The 26,175-nt window shown below is 39.4% G+C and overlaps 1 protein-coding gene across 1 annotated transcript in view; it reads left to right on the top strand.

Annotated features, from left to right (window-relative positions):
* Positions 1 to 26,175, top strand: part of LRRC1 (leucine rich repeat containing 1) — a 133,372-nt gene that overhangs the window by 103,093 nt on the left and 4,104 nt on the right. The window contains 7 exon segments of the mRNA XM_030555619.1: positions 417 to 491; positions 2,302 to 2,446; positions 6,120 to 6,238; positions 10,136 to 10,219; positions 21,321 to 21,436; positions 22,308 to 22,480; positions 25,226 to 25,362. Of these exon segments, the coding sequence (XP_030411479.1) occupies positions 417 to 491; positions 2,302 to 2,446; positions 6,120 to 6,238; positions 10,136 to 10,219; positions 21,321 to 21,436; positions 22,308 to 22,480; positions 25,226 to 25,362 (849 nt within the window).

The following is a 26,175-nucleotide window of genomic DNA, read 5'->3' on the forward strand; positions in this document are numbered from 1 at the left end:
AGTTTAATTTTTTAGGTAAGTAAAACAAGAAAGAGGACCCCGTATGGGGTCACTTGAATATACATTTTTTTTTCTGTCTAATAGGTTGTAATTGCTAGACTATTATCTGTCTCTCCTCTGCACGTAAGGGTGTTAAAAACTGTCAGAGAATGTGGAGTCCCCTTGTTAGTCTAACATAGTCTTAGTCAAATACATAAATCACCTGTTGGATACTTACCAAAGTATGTAATGAATACAGACAACTTATGGTCATACTTTTAGTTACGTTTTCTAAATCAAATCAAGCATTACAACATAGTATTCAAATCAATGTGTCAGGTCGCCTGGGCAACAAGTTTTTCTTCTGTTGTATGCATTGCTTGTTTCTGAATTACCCTAACTACCTTTTGCTCTTTTGTTTTGTTTACATTTTGCAGCCAGAAACGATTGGTGCACTTTTCAGTCTTAAAGATCTCTGGCTGGATGGAAACCAGTTAGCTGAAATACCTCAGGTAAAGTAGAGTTCTCATGAAAAAAGTATGTGTGAAGAAAAAATTCTTTGTGGCTAAGCTACAAATATCAAACTTGCTTTTTGTGTGTGTGTGGGGGGGGGGGGAATATGTTTTTAAACTTTGAAGTTTATAAGCTTTTTTGAAAAGTTCAGCGACTATCTTTAGGATTTCTGCCTCTCAGCTTTAGAAGGTTGGGCATGATGCCTTTGTCATATGCACCAGAAACGGCTGATAGGCTTCAAAGGGTTTATCTGATGAATGACAGGATATTTTCCCTCTTCCAGAAATTGGTTATTCTCAGTCTGTAGTGTTTACGGCTTAGGGATCGGGAGACCAGTATTCAGTTCAACTGACTTTCTCACTCTTCACACTTGTCAAAATGCAATTAATCAAAGTTGTATGTGAACTGTCCTCTTCTGTAGCTTTCTTCTGCTGTTTAAAATGCCTTATTTCCTCTGTACACTGTAATAAAATTCCCACCATAAATAGAATTTTGAGACCCCAGCCCTGCAACTGGATCCATGCAAGCAAATACCCCATTGACTTCAGTTGCAAGATGAGGGGCCTTAACAGCTAATCTGTAATCTGTTAAACTTCCCTGTCCTTAGCGCATTGAGAACAGCTTTTTTTTAAGATTCAAGCCAAAAAATCCAGCCATTTCACTGTTATTCTATATGCTGAGTCCACTGTGGGTGGTGTGGAAATCTTGCATGCTGAAAATCAATGCAAAAACAATGGTGAGTGCAAGTGAGCTTAGTGTCTGCCTTTTTCCGTCATTTAGACTGGCTACAGTAAGTACTTGTAAGAGGCTCCAATTAGACTCTGCCATATCAGTTTTTCTGTGGACATCTGAAGTTCAACAGCCATTTTTAGCAATAATTGGTGGGTTTTGTTAATGTCCAATAGAAAAATCCTAAGAAAAAGCTTTATGAGCAACTTACTTTATGTAATTCGTTGTTCAAATATTAGAAAATAGAAAAATCTTTGCTATCTAACATGATCGGTCTTGAGATTTTCAGTGATCTTGTTGCTACTCTGTAGACATTTATATATGAAGTATTATGGTTGCTGTTGTATTTTTTATCTTTATTTTCAGCTGTGTTGGTACAGCAGTGCTGAATGTTTTGATGATTAAAGTCAGCTATGACAGAATGTGTGTAGGAGCATATTCACAGTGAGGGTGTACTGAAAAATATAAAAATAGGAGGTGTCAATTTTTTCCAGTCAAATCTTTAGATAAACTATATCATTGTCAAAACTAAGTAATTGGTATAATTTTATAGCTTTATAAGCTTGCTAGTGCAGCACTTCTGATTTGTATTTCTCCATTTGTTGCAAAGGAAGGAAAAAGATATGAAATATCTAGATGTTGATAGTTACTGTATGTTGAAATATCAGCCAAGAGGGGCCGATCATAATTTGCCTTGAGTTACTTGGGAGAGACAGACTTTGTATGTGGGATTTGAGTTCTGTAACTCTGAGAAACAACTACATGGAGAAAGACTATTTTGGCTTACGTTTCACTTATACTGCTTGCTTGTGGTTCCTATTATGTACGCAAAGTTTGAGATGGAAATATTTTTGTCTAAATTATCTAGCCTGTGCTAGTCAATATTTTTATCATAAGAAGCTGCTGTTATTTTGTAATATTTCCCAAAATGAAAATGGTTATCTTCCAGCATTTAGAAAAGAGGTCTTCCTCCTTAGTACCTCGTGGAATTTAAGTGTGGTAGGAAACTTTGACTTGGTGTTGCAAGTTTGGACCTGACTTGGGATTGTTTTTGTTTTTGTTTTGTTAAATGTGATGTAGGAAATAGGAAATATGAAAAACCTGCTATGTCTGGATGTGTCTGAAAATAAATTGGAAAGACTTCCTGAAGAGATCAGTGGTCTGACTTCCTTAACAGATTTGCTCGTTTCTCAGAATTTACTTGAGGTGCTACCTGATGGTATTGGTAAGTAATATAAAGTAAACATAATAATAGACAATTACTGGAACTGGTTTTAATAGCAAGCGCATGTGTCCTGAATTTCTTTTGCAATTTCTGCTTATGTAAGAGATGAGCCTATTCCAGTGGGTTTTTTAAGTCTAATTATACACACAGTCCTGCTAATTTTGCACTTTGAATATTTTTATTTCTGCTAAGGAATTGATGCCTCACCATTTAGGCTGCCTAAATTTATTATTAACTTGCTGAGCAGCGTATGAGACAGTACATCATATGTGATCCATTACCATCAGAACTAGAGGGTTCAGTGTCGTAGTTAGGGCAACTGCCCCATGCTCCCTCTGCATGGGGTTCACCAATGGCACCCACTCTAGGCTCCCGGCTCCTCAGTTGTCATTTTCTCTTGGTTAGAGACCCGGATCTATCTGACTCTTGACTGAGTGTTTTGAGGCTGCACAGTTCCCTACCAACAGTGTGATATCCCCAGAAAGCCAGACTACCTAAACAGGCCGGGATCTTTCTCTGCAAGTGCTATAAACAGCTGTAATTGCCAGCAGTCACAAGTTACCATGCAGCCCTTTCTAAGCAAGCACATTTATTCATAACATGAAAACTTTACAGAGAACACATCTAAAAAACAAAAGTTTGTTATACACTTGTCAACAGCTTTCCAGAGTCACCCATCAGTAATATGGGACCTCAGTAGGCCCAAATCCTTCCACTCATCCAAGGAAGGATTGGGCTCCCCTTGGACCTATCTGTTGGCTGGAATGGATCAGTCAGAGTGACACACACACACACACACACACACACACACACACACACACACACACACACACACACACACACACACACACACACACACACACACACACACACACACACACACACACACACACACACACACACACACACACACACTTCCTTTCTTTCTTTTTTTTTCTTTTTTCAGGAGCTTTGGTCACCCTCCCCACCATGAATTGAAGGGTACAAAGATACTGCAGGAACTTGCTCTAACTGTCCCAGTCCAGTACAAGTTGATTCATTGGAGGTTTTATAATCTGTAAATTCTATTTTGTAGCACATCATGTAAAATTATTTAGTAAATTTAGTAAAATTCATTGATCATTGTTCTTTAAATACAATATTATGTGTGGTTTTTAAACCACAGCAGCTCCACCACTGGCTGCCTTTTGCATCTGAGGGGAGAGAGGAGAGTAACTCTGGCAGTTCCATTATCTGCTTCCCTGTTGGGTTGTTAGAGCCCTATGAAGAACAGGAACGGAACTTGACCGGTGCTGCCGAGCCTAATACAGCCACTCAGGGCAGCTCAGGAGAGGGTAGAAGGAAGAAAACTTAACTTGGCACCCAGTGATGACTCACAGGTTCTCTGTCTCCAGAACAGGTTAGAGCAGCCTGGGGAATGCTCAAACTTTCATCAGCTGGCAGAAGTCTCCATCATACACAACACAAAGGGAACAGAACAGGACAGAGTCTGTCCTGTAGTATCAGTTGTGGCTCACTGATCTTTTTAAAAGTAATGTTTGGCTCTTCAGCTGAAAAGGTTGGACACCCCTGACCTGGAGGAAGACGTGGTCCTTTCCCCAAGAAGCAGAGTTGCACTTAATGCTTACACTAGCTATCTGTGTTCTTAGCTATAGTGATTCTGGTATAGGGCTTGAACTCATCTCCCAGAATGACTTTATTTGAATTCTGACATCAGTTACTGCATCTATCTTTGTTGACCAGGCCAGTATGAGAATAACTGGTATTTGTACAGCACCTAATGGATTTGACCATGGTCTGATTTGGGGCTTTGGAGTATGCTACCTCAAACTACTACTGTTTACTGTTAGTATCACTACTTCTAGTTTGTATTGCTAGTACAGACTAACAGTAGTAATAGTTTGGAGTTTGTGTTGTCATTTTTGTCAGCTTTTTTTTTTTTTTTTTTTTTTTTAAATTATAATGCAAAAAATAGTTTCTATTTGGTGCCACTTGTAGACATTGAGGCTGATGTGCAGAGTTTAGGCTACAAGTCATGTACTGATAACGGCAGATGGAGTTGTTGGAACTAACCCTCTCTGCCTTTGGTTTTAGCCCTCTTCAGTAAATATGCAGACAGGATATTAAACTGCAGTGTTTACTAATGTAACCTGCTTGGGATCCTTTATAGTATGATTTCAGTTATCTGCTAAAATCACTAAGAATATTTCAGGTGAGGCAAATGCTTGAAAATTTTATGGTAGCTGTCATAAGAGCACACGGTTGAAGGACACAAAGCAAAAACGGAAATCACGCAAAGTCTTATGTAATCATAGGGAATTCATTATATAATGAAGGATCTGGTAACCTAATGTTTGTGATTATAATTGTATTTTGTGCAAAACGAGCATATTTGTATAGTAGTCCAGCACAATGATAAGGATAGATAAGGGCATCCTACATCACATCATGGACCTGCCTATTCTAACTAAATGCAGTATGTTTTGATCACAAAAAATTAAATGAGGTTCCATTTTCATAAGTACTACATTTGTTTTTAGTATCTGTGTCTATCTAATGAATACAGGTTACTAGAGGCTTAGAATTTCAAACACTTTTGTATGCTTATCAGGAAATATTGTGTGGCTTGATTTCCCCCCTCCCCAATCATATTTGGATGGTGAAACGTTTAGCTCCTGATTATCCTACACTCTCCCTGTGTAAAAGGATTTCCCATTTCTTAACGCATGGATGTGGTATACTATTATCCCTCTGTCAAACTTCAGACTCACGAAATAGAATTGAAAACACTTTTTGTCCCAAGCAAACCTTTCAGTTATTGGAATTTAAAGGCATTTATTATTGGGAGCATTTGCTCTCAAGTTTACCCCTCAACTAACTTTTTTTTTTCTTTTCACATAGATTTATGGAATCAGTATTTGAGGAGGATGGTATATGGTTTTGAGCTCCTCTTCCACCTATAACAATCCTACATTTAAATTTATTTATGGATATTTTATTATCATTGTCTAGAAGAACTATAGTGTGTTGGCAATTCAGCACCTAAAATAAACTGGAAAAGTCCCTTATCTGGCTTACATTTGTGATGTCTAATTCCAAGTGAGCTTTCATAGGCCATATCTAATACTTATCCTATTTTTGCAATTGAACTTTGCTGTAGAAAACTCTTGTCAAATACACCAACATTTTCCAACAGAAGAAAAGTTGCACTGTATATTGTATGATTTTAAATTTTCAAACTGTAGGTTATGTGCAGTTTAATGCTCCCCATTGTCTTCTGTTGAACATGCTTAGAGTTCCTTACTTTATTTTTTTTGCTCTTACTATTTGTGTTCAATCCCCATTAACAATGCAATCCAAAGCATTAAATATTTTCTAAATTATAGAATATTTAGTATTGATGTAGCTTTACAAAACTAGTTAAGGTTGTCTGAGGAAACAATACATTGTAGCATTTGGTTTTACAAAAAATTGTAATGCATTGACAAAATCTAACATTTTAAAAATGTTCTTTTTAATTATTTTTTTTTAATATTTAGATATTCACATGTATTGTAGATGTGCTGGAATAATAAAAGTTCAGCAACATGAATGTGTTAATCTTAAAGGGAACATCTGATGCAGATATAGTTGAAGCCAACCACCAAACTTAAGGATTCTCCTCTATTTATAGGAAATTTGAAGAAGCTGTCTATCTTGAAGGTTGATCAGAACAAACTTGTTCACTTAACAGAAGCAATAGGAGACTGTGAAAACCTTACTGAACTAGTTCTAACAGAAAACCAGCTGCTGGTGAGTATGGTCTTCACTGCTCAAATAGCTGGCAGTAATTAGGTCTGCTGCTATGCATTGATTCACTTTGATTCTAATGCCTTTATTTTATTTCTCCTCCTATTATAGTTACTGCTAAGTACAATACAGTGGAGTTTGCATTAAGTAAATGCATGGTTGTTACAACAGTCGTGGTATTGTTTCCATGTAGAATATATTCTGTATATTTAAATGACAATACATTCAAGAGGAACTTGCCATAATATAAAAGTGGTAAATCAAAGTTCTCATTTTTAAATAACCGTTTTTCTGCGAGTGATTATATGAGAGAATGGCATTGTGGAGTTACAGGTTTGTCTTATTGACTCTTATGGAAGGTATGCTCTGTTTACAAGTATGAAGATTTTCTTCCCCTAATGGCAAGACCTGTAGACTCAACTTTTGAGCAAAAAATCAATTTAGATTGTTCTGAATATGTGAATCAGTATCAACAACAAAAACCCCCAGACAATTGTTCATGTTGCACAGGTGTAACTAAAGGCAGAACTTCGTTCTGCAGTTAGATTTTAGTTCACAGTTCTATTGATGCAAAAAGCAGAGTGAAACCCTGTTCAGTTTTAGCTATTTTGGCTCTGCAATACTAATGAGTAAAAACTTATTTATCAAAGTCAACAGATGTGACTATCCTCAGTTTTTTTACTCTGTTCTTGACCATGCTATGAACTGTAAGCACCGATGACTGAGTAACAATGCTGAGTAACAAGGTGCCATTTTTACGTGGCCCATATTTTGAAGTAGAGCTTCACTTTAACTTGTGCTTTGCGAACTTAATCTAAAATTATATACTAGGGCTGTCAATCACAGTTAATCCTCTCACAGTTAACTTAAAAAATTAATTGTGATTAATTGCAGTTTTAATCCTGCTGTTAAACAATAGAATACTAATTGAAATTTATTAAATATTTTGGATGTTTTTCTACATTTTAATATATATTGTATTCTGTGTTGTAACTGAAATCAAAGTGTATATTATTTTTATTACAAATATTTGCACTGTAAAAATGATATACAAAAGAAATAGTAGTTTTCAGTTCACCTCCTGCAAGTACTGCAGTGCAATCTCTTTATTGTGAAACTGCAATTTACAAATGTAGATTTTTTTTTTTTTGGTTACATAACTGAACTCAAAAACAAAACACTCACTCTTACTTCTCGTTCAACCAATTGCTCGGGCAAACAAATTTTTTTACATTTACAGGAGATAATGCTGCCCTCTTCTAATTTACAGTGTCACCAGAGATTGAGACTAGGCAGTTGAATGACACTTTAGTAGCTGGCATTACAGGGTCTTTACATGCCAAATATGCTAAACATTCGTGTGCCCTTCATGCTTCGGCCACCAGTCCAGAGGACATACTTCCATGCTGATGCTGCTCGTTAAAAAAAAAAAATGCATTAATTAAATTTGTGACTGAACTCCTTGGGGGAGAATTGTATGTCTCCTGCTCTGTTTTACCTGCATTCTGCCATATATTTCATGTTACAGCAGTCTCGGATGATGACACAGCACTCGTTGTTGTTCATTTTAAGAACACTTTCACTGCAGATTTCACAGTACGCAGAGAAGGTACCAATGTGAGATTTCTAAAGATAGCAACAGCACTTGACCCAGTTTAAGAATCTGAAGTGCCTTCCAAAATCTGAGAGAGACAAGGTCTGGAGCATGCTTTCAGAAGTCTTAAAAGAGAAGCAGTCCAATACTATAGAATCCGAACCACCAAAAAAAAAATCAACCTTCTGGCAGTGGCATCTGACTCAGATGATGAAAATGAATATGCTTTGGATTGTTATCGAGCAGAATCCGTCATCAGCATGGACACGTGTCCTCTGGAATGGTGGTTGCAGCGTGAAGGACATACGAATCTTTAGCGCATCTGGCATGTAAATATCTTGTGACGCTGGCTACAACAGTGCCATGTGAAGGCCTGTTTTCACTTTCAGGTGACATAGTAAACAAGATGCAGGCAGCATTATCTCCTGCAAATGTAAACAAACTTGTTTGTCTTTGCGATTGGCTGACCAAGAAATAGGACTGAGTAAACTTGCAGGGTCTAAAATTTTACATTGTTTTATTTTTAATGCAGTTTTTTTGTACATAATTCTACATTTGTAAGTTCAACTTTCATGATACAGAGATTGCATTACAGTACTTGTATGAGGTGAATTGAAAAATACTATTTCTTTTGTTTTTTTACAGTGCAAATACATGTAATCAAAAATAAATATAAAGTGAGCACCATACACTTTGTATTCTGTGTTGTAATTGAAATAAATACATTTGAAAACATAGAAAACATCCAAAAATATTTAAATAAAGGGTATTCTATTGTTGGTTAACAGTGTGATTAATCGAGCTTAATATTTGTAATCTCTTGACAACCCTATAATAGACATTTTTTACTTGTGTTAGCAGAGTTTATTGAACTGCAAGGAATAACCCGACTAGTTTAGTAATAAGGGCTTCCCTGCCTGCAACTTTTTGGATAGGTGAAATGATAGGTATTCTTTTAGATAATAACAAGAACTATTTATCTGCTGTGTGTAGGATAGGAGGAGGAAATTTGGTTTTTCCCCCACCAAGCTCAACTGAGCACTTGTTATCCAGAAGGAGATGGCACGGGAGCCTGTATACAAGAAATAACCTAATGTCTTTGTCTGTGTCAGTGTCCCAAATGAGAATTCATACTAAGTCTCAGATTGGGGAAGTAGATGATATTTGAAAGTGGCAGCCAGAACTTATACTGTATCTAGCTAAACAGATTCCCCAGTCTTTTACCTCTAACCACTTAAGGTTCTGACTTGACATGAAGGGAAGATTTATTCACATACATATTCATTTTAAAGTCTTTCATGATTAATAAAAAAATTGAAGAGCCTGCTGTGTAGGAAGCTTTTACTTTGGGTTTGTCTACACATGAACATTCCACTGGAATAAGATAGAGTATGATTTTAAACTGAATTAACTATTCCTGATTTAATTTGGTGTACTGATGCTCTTATTTTGGAATAGAGCATCCACACATGAATTTAAATTGGGAATAGCTCCCCGTGTAGACAGAGCTCCCCTTTGATGCCAACTACTGCTGTGCATATCTTGATAAATAATAGTAGAATCAAATTGCAGGCCCCACTGCTATGTGGTTGTTCTTTGTGTTACTCCCTGCTGTGTTAATCAGTTGTTTCAGCCAGTCATTTAATGCTACACGTATTGAATGAAAATAAAATCTGAGGTTTAGGGTATGTATACACTGTGAAGTTGTCGACTAAACTTTTGTTTTTCATGGATACTTTAAAAAGTCCCCCCACCAAAGACAGAAGTTTTGCCAATGCAAGTTGCAATGTGAACACGGCTTTGTCAGCAGGAGTGCTCTCCTTCCAACAAAGTTAAAGCTGCTCATGGGGCTGGAAGTATTTTGTTGGCAAAAGTGCCGACAGAGAGTGTGTACATCTGCTGACTTTTAGCAACAAGGCTGCCTCGACACAGCCTCGTTGCTAAAAGCTGCGTGGTGTAAATAAGCCCTTAGTTAAAGTAGGAACTTGTTTTTCAGCTTCTTCAAAACTGCCTTCAAAAGGACACTTAAATAATGTATCTTCTACCTTGTGTATATGGTCATTTTAGTACAAAGCTAACATAAGGAGTGCAGTTTGCTTAGAAGCTGAAACAAACAGGCCAGTTCTGCCCTCAGTTACAATCCTGGAACTCCACTGAAATCAGTGGAGTTGCACAGTTGTGACTATGAATAGAATTTGTCCCTTATACGTAAACGCTCCTAGATCCTATTCAAAGTGAGGTAAAGTTTTTGTTTTGACGCTGTGACCATAGAAAGCTTGTTCATGTGTCACTTTCTATTGAAACAGAAATTGCCGAAGAGCATTGGAAAACTAAAGAAGCTGAACAATTTGAATGCCGACAGAAACAAATTAATGTCTCTGCCCAAAGAGGTATGTCATGTGCAGTTAACCATTATGATTATAGATAAAAATTGTGAATATAGCTGCTTGTAGGAAGTAGTAAGCAGCTTTTGTTCCATGTGAATTACTAGAAAATATTACTATCTATTGGATTGCAGAGGCCTTGACAAAAGTAGAAGTGGTTTGGTTGCTAGTGAGTGGCCGATATAATGGAACAAGAGGTCCAAGACCTAAATAGTTTCTTATAAACTGATTTCTGATTGTGCATGTCAGACCCAGCACTACCTGAAGACAGGTTTTTAAGGTCTGGTTATAACTCAGTGCACTTGAACCAATGTGTAATTTTTTCTGCAGGCAGAATGACGATACCACAAGAAATCCTGATCTTTAAAGTTGTAGCTGGAACACATGAGTGGTGGGGTGTGTGTTTTGGATATGAGAGAGAAGAAATTATTTGGGGTGCTGCAATTTTGGGATCTTTGTTTTATGAAAGTCTCTACAGGCTAATTGTCATTAAACAGCCAGTGATCTGTGTAATACTCAGCTTAGCAATACCCTAGTTTTATAGCTGTGATCACTGGGGCTCCTTGCTCATCTTAAGCAGTATGTGAAGCAACACAAAGGTAGACTAGGATTAAATGTAATGATGGTCTGAGAAGTTGGTCTAGTTCATCAGTAAAACCTGGAAAGGTTGCTATTTCTGGGTTAGGCAAGGGAGTACAATAAGGAGAGCCAGTGTGATGTTACCAAAGCATGGGACAGAGAGTTAAGAGGCCTGGATTCTAATGCCATCTGTGCTACTGAATCAGTGTGTTAATTCCCCCCTACACCTTCACTGCTATGTAATTTAACTCTGCCTTCTGCCTCAGTTTCCCTATCTGTAGATAATTGGCCAAGCAAACCAAGACACTACACTCAACTTGGAATGCATGTCTGTTTGTAACATAACTTTGGAACGCTGCATCTGATCAGTTCCAAAAATGTCAGGGAATGTTCTAGCTATCAATAGGCAGAACCCTTTTGTTTTTTGTTTGTTTGTTTTTTTTTTGTTTTCTGTTTGGTGCAAATTAGACTATTAGAAAAACCTGATTCAGAGGAAAATCAGAGTGCTCAGATTATCTGGTGCTGCAGGCGGAGAAATCTCTTTGCTGCCCCCTGCTGCTGCCTACCCATATCAGAGGTGACAGCTAAGCTTGCTGCAGGGGGTTATACTCTGAACTACCAGAAATAAGAGCCTTACAGGCAGGGCCGGTGCAAGGAAGTTTTGCGCCCTAGGCAAAACTTCCACCTTGCACGCCCTGCAGCTCACCCCCCCACCCACGGCAGCTAACAGCCTCCCACCCGGGGAGCCCCCCCGCAGCAGCTACCCCCCCCCACTGCGACAGCTAACCCCTCTTCCCCCCCCATCCCCCCATGGCAACTAACCCTGCCTGGGGAGACTTCCCCCCTTCCCCCCACCTCCCCCGGCAGCTACCCTGCCTGGGGAGACTTCCCTTCTTCCCCCCCCCTGCCGGCAGCTAACCCTGCCTGGGGAGACTTACCCCCCCCACGCCCCCCAGCAGCTAACCCTGCCTGGGGAGACTTCCCCGCTTCCCCGGCAGCTAACCCTGCCTGGGGAGACCTCCTGCGGAAACTAAGCCTGCCAGAGTAGCCCGCCCCAGCTCACCTCGGCTCCACCTCCTCCTCTGAGCACGTCGGCTCTGCTCTAATTCTCCTCCCCGCCCAGGCTTGCAACGCTGATTGGAGGAGACTTAGAGCGGGGCTGTGTGCTCAGCGGAGGAGGCAGAGCGGAGGTGAGCTGGGGCAGGGAGCAGTTCCCCTGTGCACCCCCCCACCCTTGTTATTGCGGGCAACCCTCTCCACGCGCCCCCCCCCAGCTCACCTCCACCTCTTCGCCTGAGGGGGCTTTTAGGCGCCCCCAACCACTAGGCACCCTAGGCGGCCGCCTAGTTTGCCTAAATGATTGCACCGGCCCTGCTTACAGGAAGAGTTTATTGGGGGAAGAAGGGAGGGGAGGAGTAGGGACCGGGCGAGGGGAAGAACAGTCTGGATTGTGGGCATGGGAAGCAGCCAGGGTGGGACTGTGGTGGTGATGGAAGCAGAGACCTGGAGTGGATGAGGAAGTTGGAGCAGGGGGAGACGTTGCGGGGGGAGGGCAGGTAGGGATCCTGAAGTAAGTGGGCGAGGGGAAGCGAATTTGATGATCAGGGGGCAAATCAGGGACCCACAAGATGGGAGTAGTGGTGATGAGGGAAGCCAGGGACCTGAGGTGAGAGGGAAACTGAGCCACATGGATGTGGAATCAAGAGAAGCAGAGATGGTATGTGGAAGAGAGGGGACCACAGACCCTGGATTGGGGTGAGACAATGCTAGACCTGGCTAGGGGGAATGAGGGAGCCACACATAGACCTGGGCATAGTGGGAAATGCCGTCAGGGAGGTCAAGGAGGGAAGGGGGAATGTCATGGGTAGGCCATACTGTGTCCCTGCCTGGGAGGAGAATGAGGCATACACAGCCGCCTGGCAGTGGCAGATGGGATGGGAGTGGAAGGAGTTGCAGGGAGTCCTTGAAATATACCGGGATGGGAGGGTGGCATGCGGGGAACAAGGGTGGGGATGGAGGAAGGAAATGAGATTTGGGGTGCACAGTGCATTCAGTTTAGAGGGGTTACACATTTTGTAGCCTTAAAAGTCACCTTTACAAAGCAGTGTGCATTTGATTAGCATTTTTTCTAAAGATTTCAGAGATTTTTGTGTGTGTTTGTTTTAGTGCTCACTACAATCAGAATGATAAGCTTTAATCTATATCCGTGTCTTCACCACTAACAAAATGCTCTGGAACATTAATGTAAGTAAGTGCATTTGCTTCGTGAATGTTTTGTTAGCCCTTGAAATGTCAGGAAATGCAGTCTGTTACTTTCTGTTACAGATTGCTATTATAGCCTTTCACCTCAAAGTCAGTGGTCTGAATTCAGAGTTGGTAATGGTAGCAAATGGAAAATAAGTTATACTTTTGGATCCATGTGGTAGCCTCTGCGTTTGCGTCACTTGCTTTCATAAATAACATGTCACAGAAACCACCACTTAACTGCTGTGAATTAGCATCTGTGGCTGTCTCAGTTCTTTGTGCTTAGACAGACCAACATGAAAACCTTTTTGGATTCTGCTCCCCCACAGAAAGACTTATGGAACGCTAGTGTGGTCATGTGGAGAAGCTTGCTGTGCTGCTCATGCTGTATGTGCTTGGGTAACAAACAGTTCTGTTCCCTTAGTGTAGTACCCATCTTAACCACAAACACTAGCTTTATGCAAAACTTAAGAGTTTTTTCTTATTTGTGTCACAAATTCATGATGAAAAAGTGTGTTGCAGGGGGAGAAAGTGAGGAGGGAATGAATGGAAGTTCCTATGTTCCACAATTCTAAAAGAAAAAAGGAGTCTGAACAGCCTAGTAGGTGGTATGGCATATGCAGTATGCGGCCATGCAAACAACCCAGGCTCAGGAGTGGCTTTGGGGATACTGATAAAGTTGATTGTGATTCCAATGATGAATCTCATCATGGAGGAGATTTACTTGGTCTTTTGCTGGAAGATTCAGCATCCACTTCCCTTCTGAACAAAACAATGTTACAAATATTGAAGACTTTTTCGTTCACTCATGTTGGTAAGAAGAGGGAAGTATCTTGCTTGTGACTTAGTAGTGAGATTGTACATTTCCACTTTCCCATTCTCATCTCAAGCTGATTTTGATACAGAGGAGGTCTGAATGTTCACTTCAAAAACTGCCATTGGTGACTTGTTCCCTCTGTGTATTGAACTCAAGATGGCTGTTGGGATGGCATCGGGAAGATGGTGGTCTCTGACCTCTAAATGTCAATAGTCAAGTGTGAGCTGCTAAGCACACGTGTTCTTCCCCATCCCTTCCTGGCCCCTTAGAATTTCCTCCTGAAGCAGAGAGATAACTTACACCTATGATGTCAGAAATTGTATGTCTGTTCTAATGAAATATGTTGCTTTGACAGAACTATGAATTGTAGTTTTTTTAAACTTTTTTATTTTAGCATGGGGTTTGGGTAAACCTGTCAAACAAGTATTTATGTACTTACACACTTGTAAAACCAGTCTTTCCTATTATAGTAATGTGACATTGACACCTTATTACATAATTCAATACATGGTTCAAGATTATTTTGAACCTTTAGCATAATAATTCCGTAGATGTTTTCTGGTTCAAAGGTTCTTCTGAACCTGATGGCAGTTCAGAATGTGAAAATGTTAACGGTTGAATGGCTGCCAGATACTCAAGTCACTTGACAAGTCATGTATTCAATATCTGTATTTTGAAGATGATTCTGCTCTCATTGAAGCTAGTGGCAAAACTCTGACTTGAGGGAGAGCTGAATGTGTTTAAACTTGTTCATTATCACAAATGGTTTATTCCTTTAAACTTGAAAGACCTGCTTGGTGACTTCCTCTAATCCTAAATCCTATCCTGAGGTTAGAACACGAGTGAAACTAGTATGCTGAACCACTTGTTTAGGATACTTTAAAGTATCCTAAATTGTGTAATTATGTGCTCATTAATGAGCCTGCATCATGTGCAGAAATCTGACACTGAGAACTACCTTGCATAATAAATTCAAATTTTTTTTGTTGGAATGATTGTCGGTCTGACTGAAAATACCCATTTTGCAAAATTAATATTTTTCCTGGGAAAACTTCAGTTTTCCCTTGAGGGGAGAAATCAAAGTGATAGTTTAATTGTTGCCCACTTTGGAGGCTCTCTTGTCAGTTTCTCTTTCTGCCTTCCCCCAGCCATCCAGCTGCTGTAGAAGCTGAGCACTGAGCTCCTACAGCTGTGAGGGGAAGTGGGAGGCTGAGTGTGCTGGAATCTGAGGAAGCCAGGCTGGAAGGCTCATGTCAGTTTCACTGGGAAGCTGGAAAATACTGTTCAGTCTCCCAAAATAGCGTGTGTTTTGAAATCCCTTCCCTGGAAATATTTATCAGTTTTGACTTTTCCACTCCAGTTTGGGATAAACATGTGTTCTAAGAACATGAATTTTTTTGTGGGAAGAGACTCCTATAATCCAGACAACTATAATAATAACTAAACAGGTAAAACCTCTGGTGTGAATCTGTGGTTTTGTTTGGGTAGCAGTTGTGTGTTTACTTTAAGGCCTTTAGTTTTACATCATTCAATTTCAATAGTTTCTTTATTTCGTAAACTGTAATTGTAGAGTTTAACCCTTCAGCCACAGCCACCCGGAATTCATGAGACTGGCAAGAGGTAACTGAATTTGGGGGAAGCTGAGGCCAGGGCAGCACCATGTCAGAATCTGCATTTGGAGTCAAGTCACGTAGAGGAAGCCCACCTTTTCCTCTTGCACTGTTCTTCAGCCCACTATCCTTTCCCAGCCATGGCAGCACTAGAGGCCATGTTGCCCTTAGATGTCTGCCCCTGGTGTACTGTCTCTCAGGAGGAGAGTCTCAACATGCAGCAGGTGATGATACCATTGAGTCAGTATTAACAGAATTCCTGCATTGTATCTTCAGTCTTGGGGCAGGGAAACCAACTGCTTCGTTCTCCCACCCTTGCCCTGTCCATTTCTTCCCACATTGATACCTTGAGGGGAGAGGGGGAAATAAAGTGTCAGAATGGAAGGAAGCGGGGAAAGCTGCTTTGAAACGCTTCTCTGCCATAGTTTTCTCCACCAATTTTCTCCTCATCGGACTGTGCAGCAGGAGTGTAGAGCTACTGAAACAGATGAGCCTCTTCCACGTATTGAGGTTTTTCGTAATCCACTGAGACCTTCAGTTACAGTTCTATTAATGTTAATCAGGCAACTTCTTGAACCGTAAATGTGTTTTCTTCTTGTTATCAGAGGGACTCTTGTGCTTGGGCTAGGGTTCAAGACAAACCCTGACTGACTTCTGTGTGTTTCAGTCAAATTTCTGGTTGTGTCACTCTAAATAGATGTGTGTAAAAGTTTGAAATGTTCTGAATATCTAAATATAGCTCTGATCTTTCCTACTAAAATAATAATTTTGTGATGTTCAAAATGATTTTTTTAAATGAGAAAAAACAGTTTTTGAGAAATACTTGGAACACATTAGGGGAAAAACATAACAGACAAGTAACTAATTCTCTATACTTAATGTAATGAGTAATCAATAAAAGATGTGATAACATTAACAGTTAAATTATAGTTTTCTTACACTGATGAACAGTTTTAAATCTTGAAGTGCAAGACTTAGTCTCCATTTGGTTAGTGGTTCAAGCAGCTACCAGATTTCCTTGGTTCCTTTAAAAGATTCAGTAGATACTGCAGCACCACCTCAAAGGAGTTTACAGTCACTTAGGGTATGGCTACATTTGGAATTTCAAAGCGCTGCCCCAGCAGTGCTGCGGGAGCGCTGCCGGGGCAGCGCTTTGAAGTGTGAGTGTAGTCGGAACGGCAGCACTGGGAGACAGCTCTCCCAGCGCTGCATATAAACCACATCCTTTACGGGTGTAGCGTGCAGCGCTGGGAGCCGCGCTCCCAGTGCTGCTGCCCTGATTACACTGACGCTTTACAGCACTGTATCTTGCAGCGCTCAGGGGGGTGTTTTTTCACATCCCGAGCGCGAAAGTTGCAGCGCTGTAAAGTGTGAGTGTAGCCATGGCCTTAGAGGCAATACACTTCAACCAAAGTGACAAAGGTACTAAGAGTTACGTCATGTTAGTTCCATCTCTTTTTAAATTGTCCCAACTGATACGACTATAATTTACTCCTGCTGTATTGTTCATAAGAAAAAAAGTGAGCATCCAGGACTAATTTAAATGAGGAGAGGGTAATGGCTTTGCAGACCAGTTCAAGAAGGGCATTCCAAGTTGCCGGGAAGCAGTGGGGAGAAGAAGAAGCAGACAAATGGAGGCTTGAGGTTTGCAAAATTTGCAGAGGAGTAGCACAAAAAAGATTAAGTAAATGAACAAGGAAGAGTGAGTGATGCAGGGCCTTAAAGGATAAAATCAGAGTCTATGATGCAATAGGGAAGCCACTGGAGACATGAAAAGTCAAAAGAGGAAGTGGTGTGGCTGTACATGGGATGGATTGTTAGTGGGTGAAATGGTTGTCAACTAAGTGAGAGGCTGCAAGAATCAAGACTGGAAATGATCAGGGTATGGGTGAGAGAACGTTCTTGTGGAGGAAGACACGGCAAAACATGGACATATGTTGAGAACGAGATAAAAGTTGTAGATAATCCCCAAGTTGTGAGATGAAGGATGGTGGTATTGACTGACTGGGAAAGGAGGAAGATTGGGAGAATTTTGTGGGAAAAGATAGAGCTCTGCTTTAATCATGTTAAGCTTTTAATAAATGGTGAAATATCTGGTAGAAGATGTTGGGCAGACGTGGAAAGATCAGTGGTGGGCCGAGATGAATTATCAGCATAGAGATGAGAGCTGAAACCATGGAAATAGAAAGAATCACCCATGGCTGAGGTTTAAAGGTCATCCACAGTGGGATAAAGGAAGAACAGTTACTACTGGAAGAGCAATCAGATTTCGGAAAACCAAAAAAGCCAAGTGAAGAGTTTCCATGTTATCCAATGCAGTGTATTTTCTGGAACACTTGCATTTTAATGTACATAACAAGCGTGTGCATTATTTGTATGTCACTTTTTTTCTAAATCCTAAACACTTAATTTTCTTACAATTATCAGATGTAGGCTGCAGAACTATCTATCTTAAGGCTCTGGTATGTTATTTTAAACATATGTAATTCAACCTTATAAATTGCTATCTTTCCAGCTGGGTTGATTTTATTTTGTTTTTTGTTTTTAATTTTTTGTTTTTAATTTTTAAAGGGAAACAGACAAGCAATATAACATGGCTGTTATGCAAGTCTGTTGACCTAGAAACTTATTTTTATAGTACTAATATATATTTTCTTATGTTATGTTTAGTTGTGTGTATGATATACACAACCAGTTTTAAAGTACCAGCATTTTCCATGGTGTATAGTTTAGTAAAGACAGTTTTTAACAAAAAATGTCCTCGCTTTAAGTGGCCCCAATTCAACAGAGCACTGAAGTGTGCACTTTCCTCAGATGAGTAGTCCCATTAAAATCAGTTAAGTCCATGTTTAAAGTTAAGTATGTGCTTAAACACTTTGTGGAATGAGGGCCGAACAGTTGTATATTTAGCATATATGTAATGGTTTAAATATGTGTTTGAAATTGTACGTAATAGATGTTGCCAAACCAACAAAAGCCTGGCCCGAGTCCCTGGCTCTTCGTCAATTAATGACGGGCAGCCAAGTAAAGTACAGTGTTCTGGTATTGCATTACTTCATAGTGGGCACAGTGGCATATTTTTCTTTCAATATGCTATTTAGTACATGCAGTCTGCCTCAACGGCTTTATGTTTTGATCCTGGAGTCTTCCTATAATGCTGGGTGGATGCATTGTTTTCTTGACACAGTAGCAAATACTTAACTTCCAAATGACTCATTCATCCTGTCATACAGTCTTCCCCTAATGTTAATTGCTCAATATACATTGTCTCCCCCATGGAAGAACATAGTTTCATAAACAGCTTCCAGTATTTTGTCTGTGTAATTTTTTCTTATGAAATACAAATGGTCTGGATATGTGAGTTAAATCATAACTCTTATTAGACCATGTTCTGATGAATAGTTCATGATAAAGTAATTGAAGGCAGCAGCAACCACGCGAATTTTGGCAGTCTTTAGGGGAGATGGGATTTATGTTTTGTCTCCATTTTTAGCATAGTGCGGTCCATCCAGTACAGATGATGAAGAATAAATTAAATGAATGTCTCTTGTGTTTTCTTAATTGTTAGCTGCTTGGAAAATTAAGTCAGGTAAACTTGTAACTTTTTAAATATTATTCAGTCCACAGTTGCTCTATTGCCTCTCATTTAACTGCTTTAAATGCATGATGACTCAAACCAGCTGGCTCCACTGCACATTTTTCATTGTCAAAGTATAGAAATTTCCAGCTTACTGGGGTATCCCAACAGGGCTGCATGGCTTTTTCTGTTTGTCTGGCAAAATTGTTTAGATCCTCATGCTCCCAGGATTGAATTACTTAAACTTCATTCATAGAAAAACAACCACTTTGTGTATGGTGAGTCATCACTTGCCAGCTCATCTAACATTCACTAACTGTAGCTGTTGTCCTCACAGCTCCTCATATTAGACGCACCAATTAGACACTGAATAGATTTGTTTTTTTTCTAAATGGCACCTCATATGCTGTGAATTTGTCAAGACAACTTAATTAAGAATTTGAGTGAGTGGTCACTTGATGCTGCAAAGAGGTGGTGAAATAAAGTACTTAGCAGAAGAGTTGTAATTTTAAAACTTTTGCTTATGCTTTCAATGCCAATTTCTAGCATAGTTAAATACTCCATTCTTCCATGAACATAGATGTAAACGTAGATGAAGGCAGAGGATGTTTGTTTTGTTTGTTTTTGAATAGGTTTTTTTAATCCAATATGTTAAACCCTTTTGTTTACCAAGAGGAAAGGGACTAGTGCGTTAAATGCATATGATCAAAACATTATTTTGGATGGGAAGACTTAACACACAATGAAATTTTAGATGGCTCTTTTATTATTGTCTAGCTTTGGCCAAGGTAGAACTTGCTCTGGTAGCTAGTTAGTACTGACACAAAATCTTTGATTGTGAATCCTCAAATTACTTAAGAGCTTTGAATGTTGTTTGTAATGCAAGAACCATATTGCTTACAAAGGAGCCTACTCTTTTAGCAAGAGAGTGGGGTTGTTGGTGATGCTGACTACAGAAAACACTTCATATTGAAGAGAAAGGGGAGGCATCCTGGATAATATAAATTATATATTGTTAGCGTGAGAGAGAAAAAATTAATTAAATATTATTAAATGACTTAGTGTGTGTGTGTGTGTGTGTGTGTGGAAGGAGTCTTGCTATTTAGACAAGATCCACATCAATTGCTTTTACTAATGCAGTCAGGTTTTAAATCTACTTGAGCTGGAAGTTTCAAAAGGCTTCTGATATTTTGGTCGAATACATGGATTAAGGGGAAAGAAATCTACTTTAAAGTAAGAGGGATTTTTGTTCATTTTTTAAAAGGATGCGAAATTAGCAATACTGGTTTGTGAACATATAGAAGATTAGCAACCCCGAGGTAAGTAAGGTTCTCATCTGAAGGAAAACAAGCAGTCAGTTGCATGAAGAAGCTTTCTGCTGGGTGAATTCAGTAACCTCAGTATTCTTGTTATCAGTAGTTGCCATCCAGAGTAAAGGTCGCTGAAGCTGGATTTTACCAATTTAATGCTATTTTTAACTACGCGTTTTATGTGAAAATGTATTTTACATCAAAGTCAGGGTGTAGAAACTTGTATCTGTGATGAACAGAGAATACATTACCCATGTGGAATGCTGTGGATAAGGTTAGCTTAGTTGGCAGGGTGGAGGGAGGTAGATGATCACATCTGGAAAAAGGCTGGAGGCAGAGGATATTAGAGTAGATTGGGCAGCTTGTATGGGAAAGGGGTTGAGTTTTGGAAACGTCTAATAAAACAATGGTGTCACTGTTTGAGCTATACCAAAGACATTTGTAAGACGTTTATTACTTTGTCTCACACTGTTGCTAGTTGCTGATTCTAGTGACCGCAATCTCAACAAATGTTAAGAGCTGACTGGTTTATTTAACATTCTATGTTGCCCAGAGCTCTGTAGTTCTTGATGAGGTACAAAAACAATCCAAGAATGTTAACATTGAAATATAAGGTTAGAAAAAGTTGAGGGATAAAAACTAATACTTGCTGGGAGAAGCATACAGGTGACCTGTGCAGCTGAGATAATTGGTCGTGAGGCTGAAGGCAGGAACAGGGGAGGCTGAATCTTGACCTCTTTGATTCTGAATAATGAAATTTATAGTTTTACAAGCTTGTTCATGAAAGTACTAAAAGAGACTGGCTAGAGATCTCTTCTTATCTCATTAATATTGTCTCATTAATTTGCAGTCCGTGACTTGAAGCCATTATAATTTAAGTGTGCTGTAACATCTTGTGCGATCTATGCGACATGCCTTTCTTACAATACGGTTCTGCAACAAAAATAGTTTTCCTCTCTTTTTAATATAGATTGGGGGGTGCTGCAGTCTTAATGTCTTTTCTGTGCGTGACAACAGATTATCTCGAATTCCCTCTGAGATTTCTCAAGCCACTGAACTGCATGTCCTTGATGTAGCTGGAAACAGGTGAGAGATTTTTATAGTGTCCTGTTGCTGTACTGGTTTTGCTCCATACTCCGTCAAGACATGTAGATTAGATGTCTTAGAATGAAGCAGCAAAAAAAAGCTTACACTCCAATTTCACTAGTCCCAATACTTTGAAATTGGCAATATATTTCTGCCCTCTGGCCAAATGTAGTTCCAAACCCTGCCAATACTGAACAAACGTATGTGTATCAAAGCTACCTTTGTGACAAATACACACAAAAATATAGGATTTCAATCATGACTTTCAGGTTTTCTTCAGCCAGAAACAGAAAAATCTCCTAATTTTTTCATTTCATGTACTTCTGACTTTAAATTAGAACAAAGAGATCTTGGCTTCAGGTGGAGTCTGGTGAATTGATGCATTAATGCCAGCTGATCCTTCTGAATGGGGAGTTTGACAATCAAGTTAATCATATAAATGTTAAGACAACAGAAGTTACATTTTTATCTGCATAAAAACTTGGCTTACTGATCTCCATGTTATACAGTGGTGTTTTGGGTTCATTTATTTGTTGTTTGTATTGTTGCACAAATAAAGGCCCCACTGCGGTCAGCACTGTACGTATGCGCGCACACACACACACGGAGAGAGAGAGGGAGAGAGAGAGAAAAGACATTCCCTGCTCCAGATTACATCTAAGCATAATGAGAAACAGCTAAGTAGAACAGTCTGGGATACAAGGTATAAAATGAGATGGTTAGCCAGTTCATTGAGTCATCACCATTTTTACTTGAAATCAAACCATATGCACGTGTACAACTGGTTCACTGCCTAGTTGGGCAGGCTGATTTATTAAGTCTCTTAGAAACTGGCCTGAAATTTCAGACTTTCCATTTCTTTTTAAATTAGGCTGATACATCTTCCTCTGTCACTGACTTCCTTAAAGCTGAAGGCTTTGTGGTTGTCTGATAACCAGTCCCAACCTTTGCTGATGTTCCAGACTGACACAGATCCTGAAACAGGAGAGAAAATTTTAACATGTGTGTTACTTCCTCAAATGCCTTCTGAGCCCAGTTGCCAAGGTATGGTATACTTTGAAAATAATGTCCACATACAGCAGAACTGTCATCTTAAAAATCTACTGTTTTGTGTCTTCCTCCCACAGCATTGTGCAAAAAGCTTTAGTTTATCATTTTTTGTTAATGTAAAAATAAAAATCAGTTAATCATTGTTAACAGATAACATTTTAGTTGTTCACCATTAAAGAGCTTCTCTTCTACCTTTCACTACTCACTGTCTCAAAAGCTATTAACTCCAGTGGGTAAGTTGGTAAGTAACTTGACTTACCTCCCCTCTACATCAGTTATATAAGCATGAATTTATTTAATTAAAATACAAAGTAAGCAAGTATAATAATCTTGTTACCCCTAAAATCCATGAGAGCTCAGTAGTGGAGCCCATGTGTTCAAAGTGGATATCTGTTTTTCAAACTTGTGTATGTGGCTATGGAACAGAGTTGGAAGGCTGAAGGTTGAAAAGCTTTGAGTCTTGACTCGAAAGATCAAGGTGAGTTAATAGCAGATGTAAAAAAATAGGCATTATCATCCCTAGAATGTCACCTTCCTGTCAAAAAGGGGGCAACAGGCTTTCTCTCAAATGTAAATACTGTGCAGTAACTTAGTATTACAGTTTTAAAAGAATAGGTGAGGGATTGGTGGGGTCAGTTAAATTACGAACTCTCTTTTGCTTTGTTCCCTCATGTGTAGCTAGTCCCGTAAGGGCTCAGATATGATTGTTCTTTATAAATATCTCAGAGGGATAAATATCAGGGAGGGAGAGGAATTATTTAAGCTTGGTACCAATGTGAACACAAGAACAAATGTATATACACTGGACACTAGGAAGTTTAGACTTGAAATTAGATGAAGGTTTCTAACCCTTAGAGAAGTGAAGTTCTGGAATGGCCTTCCAAGGGGGAGTAGTGAGGGCAAAAGACATATCTGGCTTCAAGATTAAGCTTGTTAAGTTTATGGAGGGGATGGTATGATGGAATAGCCTAATTTTGGCAAGTAATTGATCTTTGATTATTAGCAGGTAAATATGCCCAATGGTCTGTGATGGGATGTTAGATGGGATGGGATCTGAGTTACTGCAGAGAATTCTTTCCTGGGTGCTGGCTGGTGAGTCTTGCCCACATGCTCAGCGTTTAACTGATCGCCATATTTGGAGTCAAGAAAGAATTTTCCTCCAGGGCAGATTGGCAGAAGCCCTGAAGGTTTTTCGCCTTCCTCTGCAGCATGGGGCATGGGTCACTTGCTGGAGGATTCTCTGCACCTTGAGGTATTTAAACCATGATTTGAGGACTTCAATAACTCAGACATAGGTTAGGGGTTTGTTACAGGAGTGGGTGGGTGAGATTCTGTGGCCTGCATTGTGCAGGAGGTCAGACTGGATAATCATAATGGTCCCTTCTGACCTTAAGTCTATGAATCTTTAGAGTCCTTTGCATCGGTTGTTGGGTTGCCGCTTTTGTGATAACTCAATATCTGAAGGTTCAGATATACCCACAAAGGTACCAGCTGTTTATTGGTACTCAGATACTGTGTTGATTGGGGACACAGGAGAAGCTCGGTGTTGTCAGTTCTCACCATTTTATGGTGATTCTCTGTATTTGGTGTCTGTCTTAAAGGCCAGCACCAAGAGGCACATGGATTTCATGAGAATCTATTTAATTTAAAAACAAAAACAAAAAACCTCAACCCTTTAGTGCCCATAGCTGCAGAGACAAAGATTGAAAATGCGAATTCTAAAATGTCAAAAACCAGAAGACAAATAAAGCATCAAGATCTTATTTGTCTGGCTTAAAAATCATGATTTAAAAAAAAATCTCGTTATGATTTTTGAGAGCCTGGCTGATTTTTGAAAACTTGGGGGTGGCAAGAGTGGAACCTAGATAGGCTGATCAGAGAAGGGGGGTCACTGATAGGTGGCAGCCAAGACCACAGTCCTTACATAAACAAAATAAGTGTAGTGGATCCAACTTCTTGGATTACCAGCCACTGTCTCATCCACTTGTTTAACACGACATCATGCCAGCCAATGACAGACTGTTGATAAATACTGTGCTGTTGCCTATTGATTAGGTACAAACCTTCTGGCACATTTCGTAGTCAGACAGATTGTTAATCCAAAGCTGTAGAGTGTACGTGTTTGGTTAGAACTATATATTCCTTCGTGATGAAAGCAGTTCTTCCATTATCAAGCAATCTTTCTCTTCTGTCAGAAATAAAATTGCTTACCTAAGTGAGTGGTCAGTAGAATTTTTGCATGGGATAACACCCTCAGTACAAAAAAATGAAATTGTTGTTTATTCAGTAAATACTGGAAAAATGCCAGAAGTACTTACTTATATTTAAGGGCTTGTCTACATAGAATCCTAATGCAGACAAGGATATTATGTCTAAAATTCACTAACATGTTGCACATTAATTGACCTGTACAGAGGTAGTTGTGTGCACTAAAGGTTCCCTAGTGCATTTTAATGTTGTGCTGTTTGAAACAGTGCGAAGTTAAAGTGCACTAGGTAACATTACCAAGAGATTACTCTTTACAGTAGGATACATTGTAACATGTAATGTAATTAGTAATGTATATTATGTACAAAGAAACCCAAAACCCACCCAATTTTTGGATCTCTATATAAAAGTTAAAAATTACTAAAAACAAACCCTGCAAAATGAAATGAATTAAACCCCAAAGTCTTCGTATTGTATGTTAACATGTTCTTTCTTGAGAAGGTTCAGCTTTGTTTGTTTCCATTATAACAGATAACCTGCCCCGATGTGGTGCGTTTGAGAGCTTGGTAAATGAAATGTCAGATGAAACCTGGAATGAGCGTGCAGTAAACAGAATCAGTTCAATCCGCTTTTTAGAAGATGAAAAAGATGAAGAGGATAATGAAATGGTACGTTTCTCAAACATACGCTATTACACATGTAGTAACTAAAATGCAGAAGAGTAAAAAGTGTTTGAACTGTCTATATCTTGCCTTAAATATTCCAAGTTTTTAACAGTAGTAGCAGATTTTCTATGTTTATAGCAAAGCTGTTAAATATTGGTGTTTATAGTGGTTTTAGAAGGTGTTTTAAATTTGGTATTGTTTATCTGCTTAAATCAAATACAACTTTCAGTTCTGCTAAAACAAGACTCTCTTACTGTGAAAATGTTAGTCTGTTTTTTCTTTTTCTTTAGGATGGTTCCCTCCAGTTTTGCAAAAACAGGATAGGAGTAGGGTCGTCTTCTGCTCTGTGGAAGGTGTAAGCCTTGGACCCTATGTCCTTCAGGCAGTAACTTGGAGTTATTACACTCTGACATGGGTCCACATTGAGTTTTCTTTCCCTCCCGCCCCCATCATGTTTGTCTTTCCCCCACTTTCATTACCCCTCCTTCATCTCATGACCATAGGTATTGATACCAACCTAGTGTCCATAATCAGATGGCATGTGGCACATTGGTGCATGCTGTTTCCCACCCAAATGAAGAAGGGCTATTGGGAGCATCTGTCACTGTACTTATGAGACCTCCATAAAATGGTCATTTCATACTCCCTGGAAATCAAAAATTTGAGGCAGTCTTTGAAATAAAGCCTTCTTCTGTGATGGCTTTGCTTCACTAACAGCAGCTACATGTAAATATTGAGACTTTTAGAGCCAAATTTTCTGCAGACCTCTCAATGTCCCCCCAAACTTGCTGATTGTACCAATTTTGCATGCAGATT

This window comes from Gopherus evgoodei, chromosome 3 (assembly GCF_007399415.2).
Source record: "Gopherus evgoodei ecotype Sinaloan lineage chromosome 3, rGopEvg1_v1.p, whole genome shotgun sequence".
Classification (NCBI taxonomy): domain Eukaryota; kingdom Metazoa; phylum Chordata; order Testudines; family Testudinidae; genus Gopherus; species Gopherus evgoodei.